The sequence below is a fragment of the Stegodyphus dumicola genome, chromosome 6 (assembly GCF_044657685.1).
Source record: "Stegodyphus dumicola isolate Sdum_Otavi_A_Nest chromosome 6, ASM4465768v1".
NCBI classification, from domain to species: domain Eukaryota; kingdom Metazoa; phylum Arthropoda; class Arachnida; order Araneae; family Eresidae; genus Stegodyphus; species Stegodyphus dumicola.
The window spans coordinates 56,501,311-56,513,898 of NC_140773.1; the positions used below are offsets into that span (position 1 = coordinate 56,501,311).

The following is a 12,588-nucleotide window of genomic DNA, read 5'->3' on the forward strand; positions in this document are numbered from 1 at the left end:
CTACCCGGACCATAAATTAAGAGTATAACTACCATCGAATCAATGATACCAGTTGTTTGACTTCTCATTCGGAGTCTCATTCTTTCCAAAGTTTATCGATCATCGAGATGTCATACTGGCTACCGAAAGCTGAATTTCCATTTTAATAACGATGTCGAGAAGGCAGATTCCCTTTAAAATCTCCATTCCAAGGCTGTGATTTTCGGGCATCGCGTGTCACTTCCTACCGAAACTGGATCTGTCCATTGCCCCGTTATTACGTCCGGGACTTCTCGCCTACGCCTAACGAGTACTTTACGCACCGATAATTAATCAATAGCGCGCGGCCCCCTCATTGATTGGGTCTCTGGTCCCCCGAGAGCTCGTGATCCGCGTCTTGCCTTCGCTTTAGATAATTACGATGCGGCTTTAAAGCGCAAGGGTGTTATCGGCGGTGCGCAAGAATGCCCCGAACGCCTCAACCCGTTTCACGCCATCAGCGGTGAATTCGGTTTTTGTGCATGAATAAAGGGATTCGGTTAACCACCTTTCACACACTATTGCTTTATTTCCTAAATTTATATAAAATTTGGTGCTCATGGGTATTTATTTCTATTTGCGGAGAAAAGCCCATTAGTAAAAGTGCAGTGTGGATATATATATATATATATAAACCTTGTAGTATTTACAAATGTCTCTTACATACTTGCGGTCATGTCACACAGAGGAACAATACGTAGAAAAATTACCGTCCACTTAAGTTTAGAAAGTCCTGGATTTCATTTTATTCGTACTAGTCTGCTTTACTGGCTAATCTTTATCTTTTCTTTACTGGCCAAGTATCACTGCAAGAGATTTTCACTTAATTTTCTAAATAAACGCGTCGAAAAATAAAGAAGTAATTAAAATTTTATTTGCGACGGCATCGTTTCGGTTATACAAGTTATAATGTATTTCCAAATTATACTTCTGCAACTTTCAAGTGAATTATATCATGTAACCTATTTAACAATTTAATATTCTCCAGCCAGCTGTATAAAAATTAACAAAGCGTCTAGATTTGCGCTGAACTAGTTTGACTTATAAGGTATTTCTTCCGCGCCTTCTTAATATGGTCAGAACGCTGGGCGCGTATTCGAGAGGTCCGAGGTTCGAGTCCCGGCGACGGCATTGCATATTTTTCATCTACTCCTGCTTTAAAATAACCTAATATCTCTACAAACTCTGCAATATTAAGCATAACTTCGAGTGGTACTAAAACCTTTCTCACTAACAGATACGCAAATGATAGGAGCAGTATTCATTTAGTTATTCTCTGCTACTTATATTCTTCTTACTATTACTACTACTATTACTATTACTACTACTATTACTATTACTGCTACTATTACTATTAATACTACTATTATCTTTTGCCTACTATTTACTTACTTATATACTATTTATATTATCTGTTACTTATTTATTCTCTGCTACTTAATATTACTAATAATAGCTCGCTGAGTATTTTTTATTCTAAGGGAATTTTAAATTTGGGGGGGAGGGAAGAATTATGTGGCTGAGGAATGTGAGGGGGAAAAACTCACTATTTTGTTTGCATAATTTCACTTAAAACATTAACCATTTGTAGAGCTTACTAGGTTTTTTTTTTTTTTTTTTTTTTTTTTTTTTGTTTGTTTGTTTGTTTGTTTAAAGGGAGAAAAAGGCATTACGGAAGGTCAACTATTCCCTCGCAGAGAATTGATCTTCGATCTTCGATTACCAGCCGAAAGTACTACCAGTTACCCAATGAGAACACGTCGTGGGGAAACCAAAAATTCTTTGTGTTCTACTCTGTTTAAATGGAGTCTGAGTAGGGAGAAACCCAGTTGCCCAGTCCTACGAGTGATAAATGATAGTTCACTATATTTTAGGCGGGCACCACCGTGCAGCTACTTAGAACTTTTGGAGCGAGAAGCTTGGAAATTTGCTTCGCACTTCGATTCGAACTTCATATCTTCTGATTTTCAGCCGAACGTGCTGCCACATACACCACGAATGCAACAAGAGGCGAAGCGAATATTCTTTCAAATAGAAATAAGGAAAAAATAGTTAATAATGTTCATTGCTTAACAAGTTATGTGAAAAATAAGAATAGCTAATCTGTATTTATAATTTCTGATAACTGAACTCTATTAAACAGAAAAACCCATACGACTGTTATTCCTGTGTCATCATTCTATCTCCTGAAGTGCGTGTGACAAATATCTAACAGTTAGATCTACATCACGTTGATTGATCCTACGTATAAAATAGTTGTCAGAAGTGCTAGAAAAGCAAATGTTTTGGGAAAGAGGGGTATATTTTTTCACTTTCCGGAAATAAAACTTAAACGGGATATATTGATGACCTTAGCATCTAAAACATCTAATAAATCTATTTCAAATCAGTAGTAATGCAATTAGTATAAATTTCTCCAGTGAAATGCTTGAATCACTACTTTAGAAAAAAACTATATTCTTCAACATTCTAAGTTTCATTAAAAAAAAAAAAAAAAAAAAAAAAAAAAAAAACTTGTGATTAAATTTAGTAAAAATTTGGAATAGATATAGTAAATTCAAATAAATTATTTGTTTAGCAATTGTGCATATTTAATTTGTCTTTTAACTACTAACGGAACATATATGTCTCACTAAAAGTTTAAAAATTACTACTGGGTTAAGTACTTAGAATCTCCGGAATACTGAGGATCATCTTCCAATAGTTAGAAACTCAAGACGCCACTGTGCTCGTTGTACACAAATGAATACAGAGAAAAGAACAAATATGAGTTGCCCAATATGTACTGTTGAGTTATGCAAAAAATGTTTTATCGTGTACCATATGATATAAAATCTATTTCATAGAATAGTTTTAGGTGTGCTTATATTAAGTCGATCGCTACTTGTGGGACATATTTATCTCACCATTAACTACGGTTGGGACATATGTATTCCAGCTTTTGGCTTGAAAACCGTTTGTCAGAAAGACCCCCAAATGCTAAGTTCAACTTATTTATGATATTTTATTCACTGGGATAAAACACGGTTTAATTTTTTTTTAGAATTCGTAGTCAAAGTTTCTTAATGATTATATGCAAGCGGACAACCGGAGAACAAGTAGTTAATCTCGAAACAGTTGTAGTTTGTCCTGGCTGAATGGTTCTGAAATGTACATCGGCATCGCAACTAAAGAACGGGGTTTTAAAACTGACTAATGAGCTCCGAGTAGTGGTTTCTGTTGTATCATGTGACCTTTTCCGCTCAATGTTCTCTGCAAAATAGTTGGAATATCATGGATTACCTCTTGAAATTTTCTGATGCGAAATTAGATAAAATATAATTAATTGCGTAGATTTCGCTGCCGGACTGAAGGAATTGGAAAGAAACACAAGTACATGCTGGATGCTATGAATAATTGCGAAATGAAATGTAAACAACAGTTTTCAAAGGTTCAGCATCACAAGAGCAGAAGTTCATTGGCTCGTACTCAAAGTCCCTCCCTTGGTTGTGATACCGATGTGCACTTGAAAATTATGTGCCGTGGGCTAGGTTCCCAATTGCTGAAATGGTGGACTACGCGGGTACTTACTTGCTTTCAAGTATTGCTTGAATAAGTCATTTTCTTTTAGGAAGAACTTCGGCATAACTTCCAGATTCTCTCTGCTTAATTAGCCACATGATGTGCAAAATACAGAGCGTAACACAAAACAACTCGGGGACCAAAACACGGGGTCATTCCGGTCATTTCGTGTTTCGGTTGATTTTATTTACCTTTTTTTGGAGAAAAGGAGTTTTGTGTTTTTTGAATTAGAGACGAAAGGAGGCATCTTTACTTCAGAAGTAGCTTTAAAATCTTACCTCTAATACGCCTTGATTTTATATGAAAATGTAAATAGCTGCTGATGTCTTCCTCATATGGAAAGGTTATGGTAAAATCTGCCCCAGCTTGAAATACAAATCTGCCCAGTGTTTTGGCTAGAGAAGTTTAACTTTCTTTACTTTAGTTGCTTGTCTTTGGTTTCATTTGTGTTTATTATCGGAAGATGGAATTATGTAACTTATCTGCGTGGGGTTGTATACTTTAGCAATAATTCTGTTCTAAATGCTTCGGGTTCGAGAGATTTTCAAGGACACTTTTCTAAGGTTCTTTTTTAAATCCTCATTTTACAGATGAGACTGGAAAAGTTTATGTTAATCGAGATATTGCATCATGGAATTCGATAACCCTTTTAAAACCTGTTTATATATCTCTTCAGACATCCCCCCCTCTCTCTCTCTCCATACAGCTGCGAGTAATTTGTTACGGTATCAGACGATTTTAATCTCCATTTTAAGGTGAGCATTTGGTGATGCGTTGACAAATATTTGCAGGTAATGGTTTGTTCGCGAGAGGTGTATTAGGCTGTTTGGGCCACATGATTGAACAGCAAAGATTGCATGCTAAGTGAGTTCGTATGTAATCTGTTCGGCTTTTCCAACGGCAACCCCGGTATTAACGACATCGTTATTGATTGCGCGCACTGCTCAAACAACTTAATGTTCCCCGCGCATTGTTGCGTTGCGCTGATAAGCGTACTTTCCAACGGGGGTGAGAATTGGGGGTGATCGGCATAAACTCACTCGATTACACGGGTCGAGACGATGCCACCTAATTCAAAGCTCTGTCTATCTGCCTGCAGATATCAAGAGCGTGCGTTTTACGTCTACCTCGTGGTTTAGCGCCTGCGCGGCGACATCTAGCGGTTGAAACGCGAAGCCTGTATGAAAGTTGAAGTTCGATCAGTGGAGAGTCGGGATGGGATCCGGGGGTTGGTAGAGAATAATTTGCCAGTCCCTCTTTATCAGTTGAAAATGACTGCTCTCGGAAATGCATTTGGATATGACGAATGCTGGTCATTAGAAAGGGCAGTGTATAAACTTCGCTAGTTTCGATGGCCCTCAAATTGGGTTTCGTTGAATTCGGATGCACTTGTAACGACCTTAGGCAAACGAGTGAAAGGAAAAGAGGAAAAATTCGGAAATCATTTAAAATCTTCATTACGGGTTACTAAGATCCTTTGCAAGTGGTTGGGATATTCGAAAGCAAGAAAAAACAAAATTTGCTTCGGGAAGGAAAATATTAAAGCTACTCTTACAAATAGGATCTGAAAATAAATTTTGAATTTCCGTAATATGGCGTAGCTTAACGACTACACTACTTCGGAAAAATAAAGAGAAAATGCTGATTTGTTGAAAATGCGTCGCTCGATCCATTAGTTATTTTTTAATATACAACTAAAGGGATTGTATCTTGAGCGTTCATTGTCAACCCATGTTTTCAAATATAGTAATACTAACACTACTACTAGTAAAAATTAAGTAATTTAAGTTTGTATAATATGAAAATTTTTTTTCACGTGAAAAAAGGTTCACGTTTGGTTAAAGCTGAAAATTTTGAACATCTATGCGTCCCACAGAGGTAATTCTTACTAATAAGCTTTTTTAATATCCTGCTAAAAAATCTTGTAAAAAACGTTCAATAGTATACAAATATTGACCTAGAAAATGTGCCAAATTTCAGTGACTGATTTCAGTTAATGAAAGCAAACAGTGACAAAATGTTATTGATTTTAGACGTATAATGTGGAAATATATTAAATAAATTGATTTGAATTTTAATATTTCTGTGAATAAAGATTTGAAATCCTTATTAAATAATTTCTATATTTGTCTGGCATAAAATTTGTAAGGGATAATCTCATTCTCTCGTCGACACTAACGTAGTGTAAAGTGATTAGCAATTCATTTAGCAAATGGGATATCTTAGTTCGAATCCTGGCAAGGGCTCATTAGCTTCATGTTCCCTGCCTTAAAAAAAAGAGGAGACTAATAATCATTGAAATGGTGCTTGAACTGAAAATATATTGGCTAATAACAAATCAGTCTTTTGGTTTGGTTGGTTGGACCTCGTGCATCTGTCTCGTCATCTTGGAAATGGGGGAGATTGTAAGGAATTACCGCTTTCCCACATGCGTGCCTTGTTAGCGGTTAGAACGCCCAGTTAACATACGCAGTTCAGATTTCGGATAGAGTCTAAAAAATCCAATAGTCTGCACAAAGTAATTTTCAGAATTCTGAATTTGTAAATTAATTGGTAAATGCTTCTTTAGCAGTATTTATTCAGGTTACGACGAGATTTTAATGAAAGATATTCCATGTAATTTTGATTGTGTAAAGACATTCTTAGTTGGATTAATTTTGAAATGAAAAATATTTATGTCCTATGGGGCGCTGAATAACATTTTTGATTTATGTTAAGTCTTATTAAAAATATACTAGGAGACCAAACCGAAATCATTTGATTCTGTTTCTGAGCTCAAGTCGTAGCATTTTGACCAGATTCAGATATTATGTAGTTTTGTAACTTTTCGAAACATCCTGTATATTATGATTAACACTGTAATTACTGTATATTATGTGTTGTATATTATAAAGTATTTCATATAGATATTTTGCAAAATAAAGTACGCAGTGATTTTTTAGAGTGGGGTGGAGTTGTAACATACAAAATCTTTGCACTATCTCTTGGTACACGTACATTAATTAATAGTGAATATAAAAATAATAATAAAAAGAGCTTTCGGTAAAAGTTATGAAACTAAGTTATTAAAGTTAAAACTAGTAGATTAAAAATATAATATACCTTTTTTTAGTTTAGTTTTTTTAATGTAATTACTAAGAATTTTTTTTTTTTTTTTTTTTTTTTTTTTTTTGTGTGTTACTCCTGTATCACCTGGCTAGCAAACAAGCAGTTAAGTACGGAAAATTATCTTTAATGTTTTAACTTTATAGTTTTCTTTATGAAGTTTAATTATTTATTTAGCTTATTTAAAAAGCTTACGAGTCTTACCATAGTTATATAGCGTAAGATATTCTAATTAGATACAGAATATGTGATCATTCATTAAGTAAGATTTATAACTATACTTTGGAAAAAAATTAGGAAGGTAATGAAAGGAAAAGATGAAAGGCAAGCTTATCTTTTTCTTGAAATTATTTTTTACTTTTCGCTATTTTTACTCACTAATAAGGCAAATATGCTTTTTATAAAGTACATAGCTTAAGCCGAAATAAAACTTCATTTTTCTCTGCAGAGTTAAATCATTATTTTTTTTAAACCTGACGTTTTTGGAACTTCAGCAACATCTAACGGGATCTCAGTTTATGCACCTCCTCTGCCCTATAATTTCCTTTCTTATTTTAATAGCATTAAAAATATTAAAAAGATTTAATTATTTATCATGTAAAAATAAAATAAAAGCTATAGCTTGCAAATCTGGAAAGTACCATAGCTTTTAAGTTCGTCCTTTAGTATTAATTTAGTATCGAAACTTTTTATGATGCTAGTGTAAATCAATTAAATCATGAATCTGTAAATAAAAAAAACGAAATATACCATGCAAAGCGTTTTGGGAAGGCAGTAGTTTTTCTTTACCACAGAAGAAGTGAGAACATATAGAAATTGATGAACATGCACGTGTAATAGTCCCAAGAGCAAGTATTGCAGCATCGATAGTGCTGCAATCGTTTGCGATAGTTTACGATTGATAGAGCAGTAAAAGCGTCGATGGTACGTAGAAATTACTACTTTACCACAGAAGAAGTGAGAACATATAGAAATTGATGAACATGCACGTGTAATAGTCCCAAGAGCAAGTATTGCAGCATCGATAGTGCTGCAATCGTTTGCGATAGTTTACGATTGATAGAGCAGTAAAAGCGTCGATGGTACGTAGAAATTACTACTTTACCACAGAAGAAGTGAGAACATATAGAAATTGATGAACATGCACATGTAATAGTCCCAAGAGCAAGTATTGCAGCATCGATAGTGCTGCAATCGTTTGCGATAGTTTACGATTGATAGAGCAGTAAAAGCGTCGATAGTGCGTATAAATTACTACGTAAGGTCGATACAGCGTAAAACTGCTACCGGCACACGATCAACAACGGAAAAATCTTTAAGATCATTTTCTGCCGCCTGATTTACTTCGTAAGAATTGGAACAACAGCTGCGGTTCAAATCACCTAATTTTTTCCCCTCCACTTCGTTTCGTTTTAGTGTGGCTAACTTCATGAGAAGTGCATAAATGAAGGCTATCTTTAAGTAAAGTTTCGAAACAAGTGGAGAAAATAAGTGCTGTGTAGTGATGATGACACGCGATATGATATGCAAATGGAGGCGATGACAACGGCCTTGAAGTGCCTGTTTTAATGAAGAGTGAGTCTCATGATAAACTGGAGTAGTAAATTCGATTTCCAATCAAAGTGCAGAATTTGCTTTACCTTTCATTTTTAAAAATGTGTTTAACATATTCAATGCAGGTGTACAGTATAATTATATTAACATTTCCCTAGAGATTTCATATTGCTACATTATATGCGCGTGAAATTAAATGCCTGAAGGCAACAAAATCTTAAGGAGTGTATGTTAGCACATGAATAAAAAGAAATATGTGTAGTATACATGAATAAGTAGTGTGTGGAATAAGCAGCGGTGAACTGCTCACATAGTAAGACCGCAGCATAGAAGGCAGCGAAGCAGCATATATCACTACAGATATTGTGCAGGTTTATATCACTACAGAATATTGTGAAGAATGCTTGAGAAAAGAAAATTGCTTTTCTTCAGAAATACAGAAATACATAGACACAAATATCTGAGTAATAGCGATCTGAACAATAACGAACACTTGGATAGTTAAAAAATCAATAAATTATTAAATAAACAGAAGAGTAATAAAAGTTTACGCACCATTAAATATTCAGATGCGAAATGAAGTCACAGAAATGGTTTCGTGGAGTTCATAAGCTAAAATGTCGTGCGAAATGTGCAAGGTTTTATTTAATTTGTGTCTGCTAGAAGTGCTCTTCTGTCTTCCCGGGGGGGGGAAGTTAACTTTTTCATTTCATTTGACATTTATTTAAATTTAACAATGTATTGACATTAGTATGATTTTTATATATATATTTAAAATATATACCAAACTTCTGAATTTTGCCTAGTATTTAATAATGCAGACATTGTTTACATATGCTCTTCTTTTAACATTTTTAATTAATTTTTGTTTCTCATTACTTTTGCAGAAACATCGTCTATAACATCAGTTTGTCCACGCTTATGGAAAAGAAGGTGAGTGATAATACTTTTTGCATACCTTTTTCAACTATGTGTTCAGAAACATCAGCAACTATGTGTTCGATTATAGGTTTTTATATTAGTTCATAAATGAAAATTTTGTTTTAAACTTCTCACAATTTTCTATCGCTATTTTCTCGAGAGAAAAGTTAGAATTTCTACATCAGACAGAAATGATCTGCGTAAATTATACAGATCTGTAGTTATACATTTTATTACTTAAAATCTTCAAGAAAATATCTTTCTGTGAATGCCATTTCTGTCACATCCACACCTTGCGTAGATAATATACAAAAAAATTAAAATACATTCTTTTTCAAAAATAAATAAATAAAATAATCTGGTTTTGAGATTGTATTTTTTAGAAATTTGCATATGCTTTCGGATATCAGAAATTGCATTAATTTCATAGTAGTTTAAATACTTGCATTTGTTTTTGGAAGAAATGGGCTTCTGATTTATAGACGTTAAATAGCTTCATCAAGTTCCTAGTCATTCTTTGACAGATTTAATGATGACAGAATTGGCAACTTTTGGCACATTTTCAGCAATTAACAGAAATAAGCTCAAACCAGATCCCAAAAATAAAGCGGAACGTTAAACCAGTATCATTTCTAAAGCTCAAATGCATAAAAGTCCAATGGGCAAATTGGAAATTCAAAACTCGAACTTCCAGTGGCACATGCTGGGAGAAGGACCATTCATGTTTCCAATTTGGTGGTTTTTAATTTGGCACTTCTTTAACGGACAAGAAAGATAGGTACATAAGTACATACATATACATATACAATACATACATATTCTTCATTATGTAATAATAGAGATAATACGCAATTAATATTTTAACAACTTGAATTTGTTTCAAGTACAACAATATTAGATTTTGATTTTACAGAACCTTCAACCACTATGTAGAAAGTATTTCCATAAAATTTTCCACCTTGTTTAAAAAATTAATTATTTATTTTACGAAATTATTATAATTGTAAATATATGTCTAGGATTGTTACTTAAGGAATATTGAGTGCAATTTTAATTAAAATACTGAATATTTTATATAACATTTGCATTTTTTAATGAGCGGTTTTAATACAAGAAAAGGGATATTGGATTAAAAAAAATTAACCTCATCTGGCTAGTAAAGATCAAAACAAAACTTTACACCCGCAACAAACTCTCGGTGCGGTTGTAGAAATGCGAACTAAAGAAAATGATCCTAGAAGTCCTAAAATTGTCCTTATCTTTCGGAACTGTTTCTCAAAAGCAAACAACAATAAAGCGTCTGATCTTTCCTTGCCCTCTTTTAAAAGAATCCGTTTATTCCAAATGGGTGCCTTGTGGTGGACCGTGAGCATTGACACATATTCGAATTAACTTCCCCCTTAAGGCAGATGTTTAAATTAAACGCTCTTATTTTTGCTTTTTTCTCCCCAAAAGGACAGGCATTCCCTCGTTTATGCCAGTTTCACGGTCTTGTCTTCTAGCAACTCTTCCAGTTACTATAACAAGAATTTCAACTTATTTCTCTGTAAGATGTGCTTTGCTGCTAAGAGAACTTGTGACTAAACTATCCGATTCATGAATAAAGTTACTGCTTGTTTAATCTCTACCAATTCAAGTATATGCACTGAATAAGAACGAAAAATTTTCATACTGCTTTTATTGTGTGAATTTAGGATAACAATTTCTCGGAATGAGTTCGAAAATTGTATAAAGTAGAGTTATTATTCTATACACACAGGCACACACACACAAAAAAAAAAAAAAAAAAAAAAAAAAAAAAAAAAAAAATTCTTTATTCCTTTCCTCAAACTGACATTTGATTTCCTTAGCTGAATTCAATGAACATCATTCAATAATATGTAGATTGTATTATGCGTGATTAAAAGTTCGCTAGGCTATTGGTTTGCGCAGTTAAACTTAGTATTGCCGTGCTTTTCGGCATCTTTTATTTAATTTCTCTTTTATTATTTTTTTCCTTCTTTGGTGAACAGCTTTTGATAAGATCCTTAAGACAAATAAGGCCCTTACCTTCAAATAATTGTTTTAATTTCCGTTACACCTTCCAGATTTCTATATATACCCACCAAGGATGAGCGGATAAGACCGTCAAATGCTGGTAGTTCGATGGGGTTTCAAGTCTCAGCAAACGGAATTGATATTTCAATGTTATCGTAGTTTTAAAAAGTGTTTCAAAACTGCGAAACTGAGGTTAGGACTACGCTAGTATACTTTGAAAACCAAAATAATTTTTGTATAAGATTGTAAGAAAACTTAAAATAAAATATCTTGAGGAAATAGATTGATTTAAAAATAGCACAGTTTGCTAAATGACCTTGAGCATCAGGCGCAGTTTGCGCTACTAATTGTTATTATGTATCTTACCAATTTATACCAAGCGGAAACAAGTTTACGGACATCTGTTTCATGAATTTACTTCTATAATAATAGTAATTAAAATGACCAAGGCATTTTTATCTTGAGGATAACGAGTTTTAAAATCTGATAATGCATTTCCTAAATTTGATTTTAATTTTCTTAAAGAGGCTTAAGGAAGAAAAAATCTGATGTGGACACAGCATGACTTTCTTGTACGGCCTGTTAAATTATACATAATTTTTGCTGCATTTCAAAAATATTCAGAAATATTTCTAATTCAATTAATTCAGTTCTCACTTCGCGGCAAGGCAAAAATATATAACATTTTAAAACATCTTCGTAAAAAAATTGAAAAGTATAGAAAACCATAAAACACCAAATACAGTTAAGATAGTTAAAACAATTTTTACGATTAAAATTACAGTTTCTACTCAAAAAAAAGGCAACTCGGCCAGCGGGCAAGAAGGCAGACATTTACACAAAACTGAAAGTTTACTTTTGGTGCCACTCGGCAAAAAGACATTAAAGGTGCAGAAACTGACTTAATTCATTATTCTACTACGTTTCAAATGTAAGCAAATGTCTTTTCCGTTAAACTTAATCCCATTTAAACAACTTTTAAATTGTTGAAAATTCTAAAACTACTGCATGCAAACTACCTAAAGACGTAAAACCCTTAAGCGAAAACATAAGAACAAAATTCAATCACTTTTGCAGCAAATAATGCACAATTCACAATTTACCAACCTATAAGAATTAAAAAAACTGAGCTCACCGTGTCGAGTAACAAAGCTAATATATATATATATATATACGCGTGTGTGTGTTTATATACTTTTGATGCGGTCTATTGCAATCAAATAGAGAGGTCCACAACTAAATGTAATAGCAATAATTTTTTATAAGGTTGTAAAAAAAAAAAAAAACCTAAAATAAAATATCTTGGGGAAAATATACCCCAAAATATTTTATTTTCATCATGCCATAGAAGGCATGGATGTTTTTAAATGTATAGTGTCTTTGCGGCATGGA

The 12,588-nt window shown here is 33.5% G+C and overlaps 1 protein-coding gene across 9 annotated transcripts in view; it reads left to right on the forward strand.

Moving 5' to 3' along the window:
• Positions 1-12,588, forward strand: part of LOC118188395 (semaphorin-1A-like) — a 905,788-nt gene that overhangs the window by 608,872 nt on the left and 284,328 nt on the right. For all 9 annotated transcript variants that reach the window (XM_035358817.2, XM_085818328.1, XM_085818327.1 and 6 more), the window contains one exon: positions 9,126-9,171. In XM_035358817.2, coding sequence (XP_035214708.1) covers positions 9,126-9,171 — 46 coding nt within the window. The remainder of the gene's footprint in view (positions 1-9,125; positions 9,172-12,588) is intronic.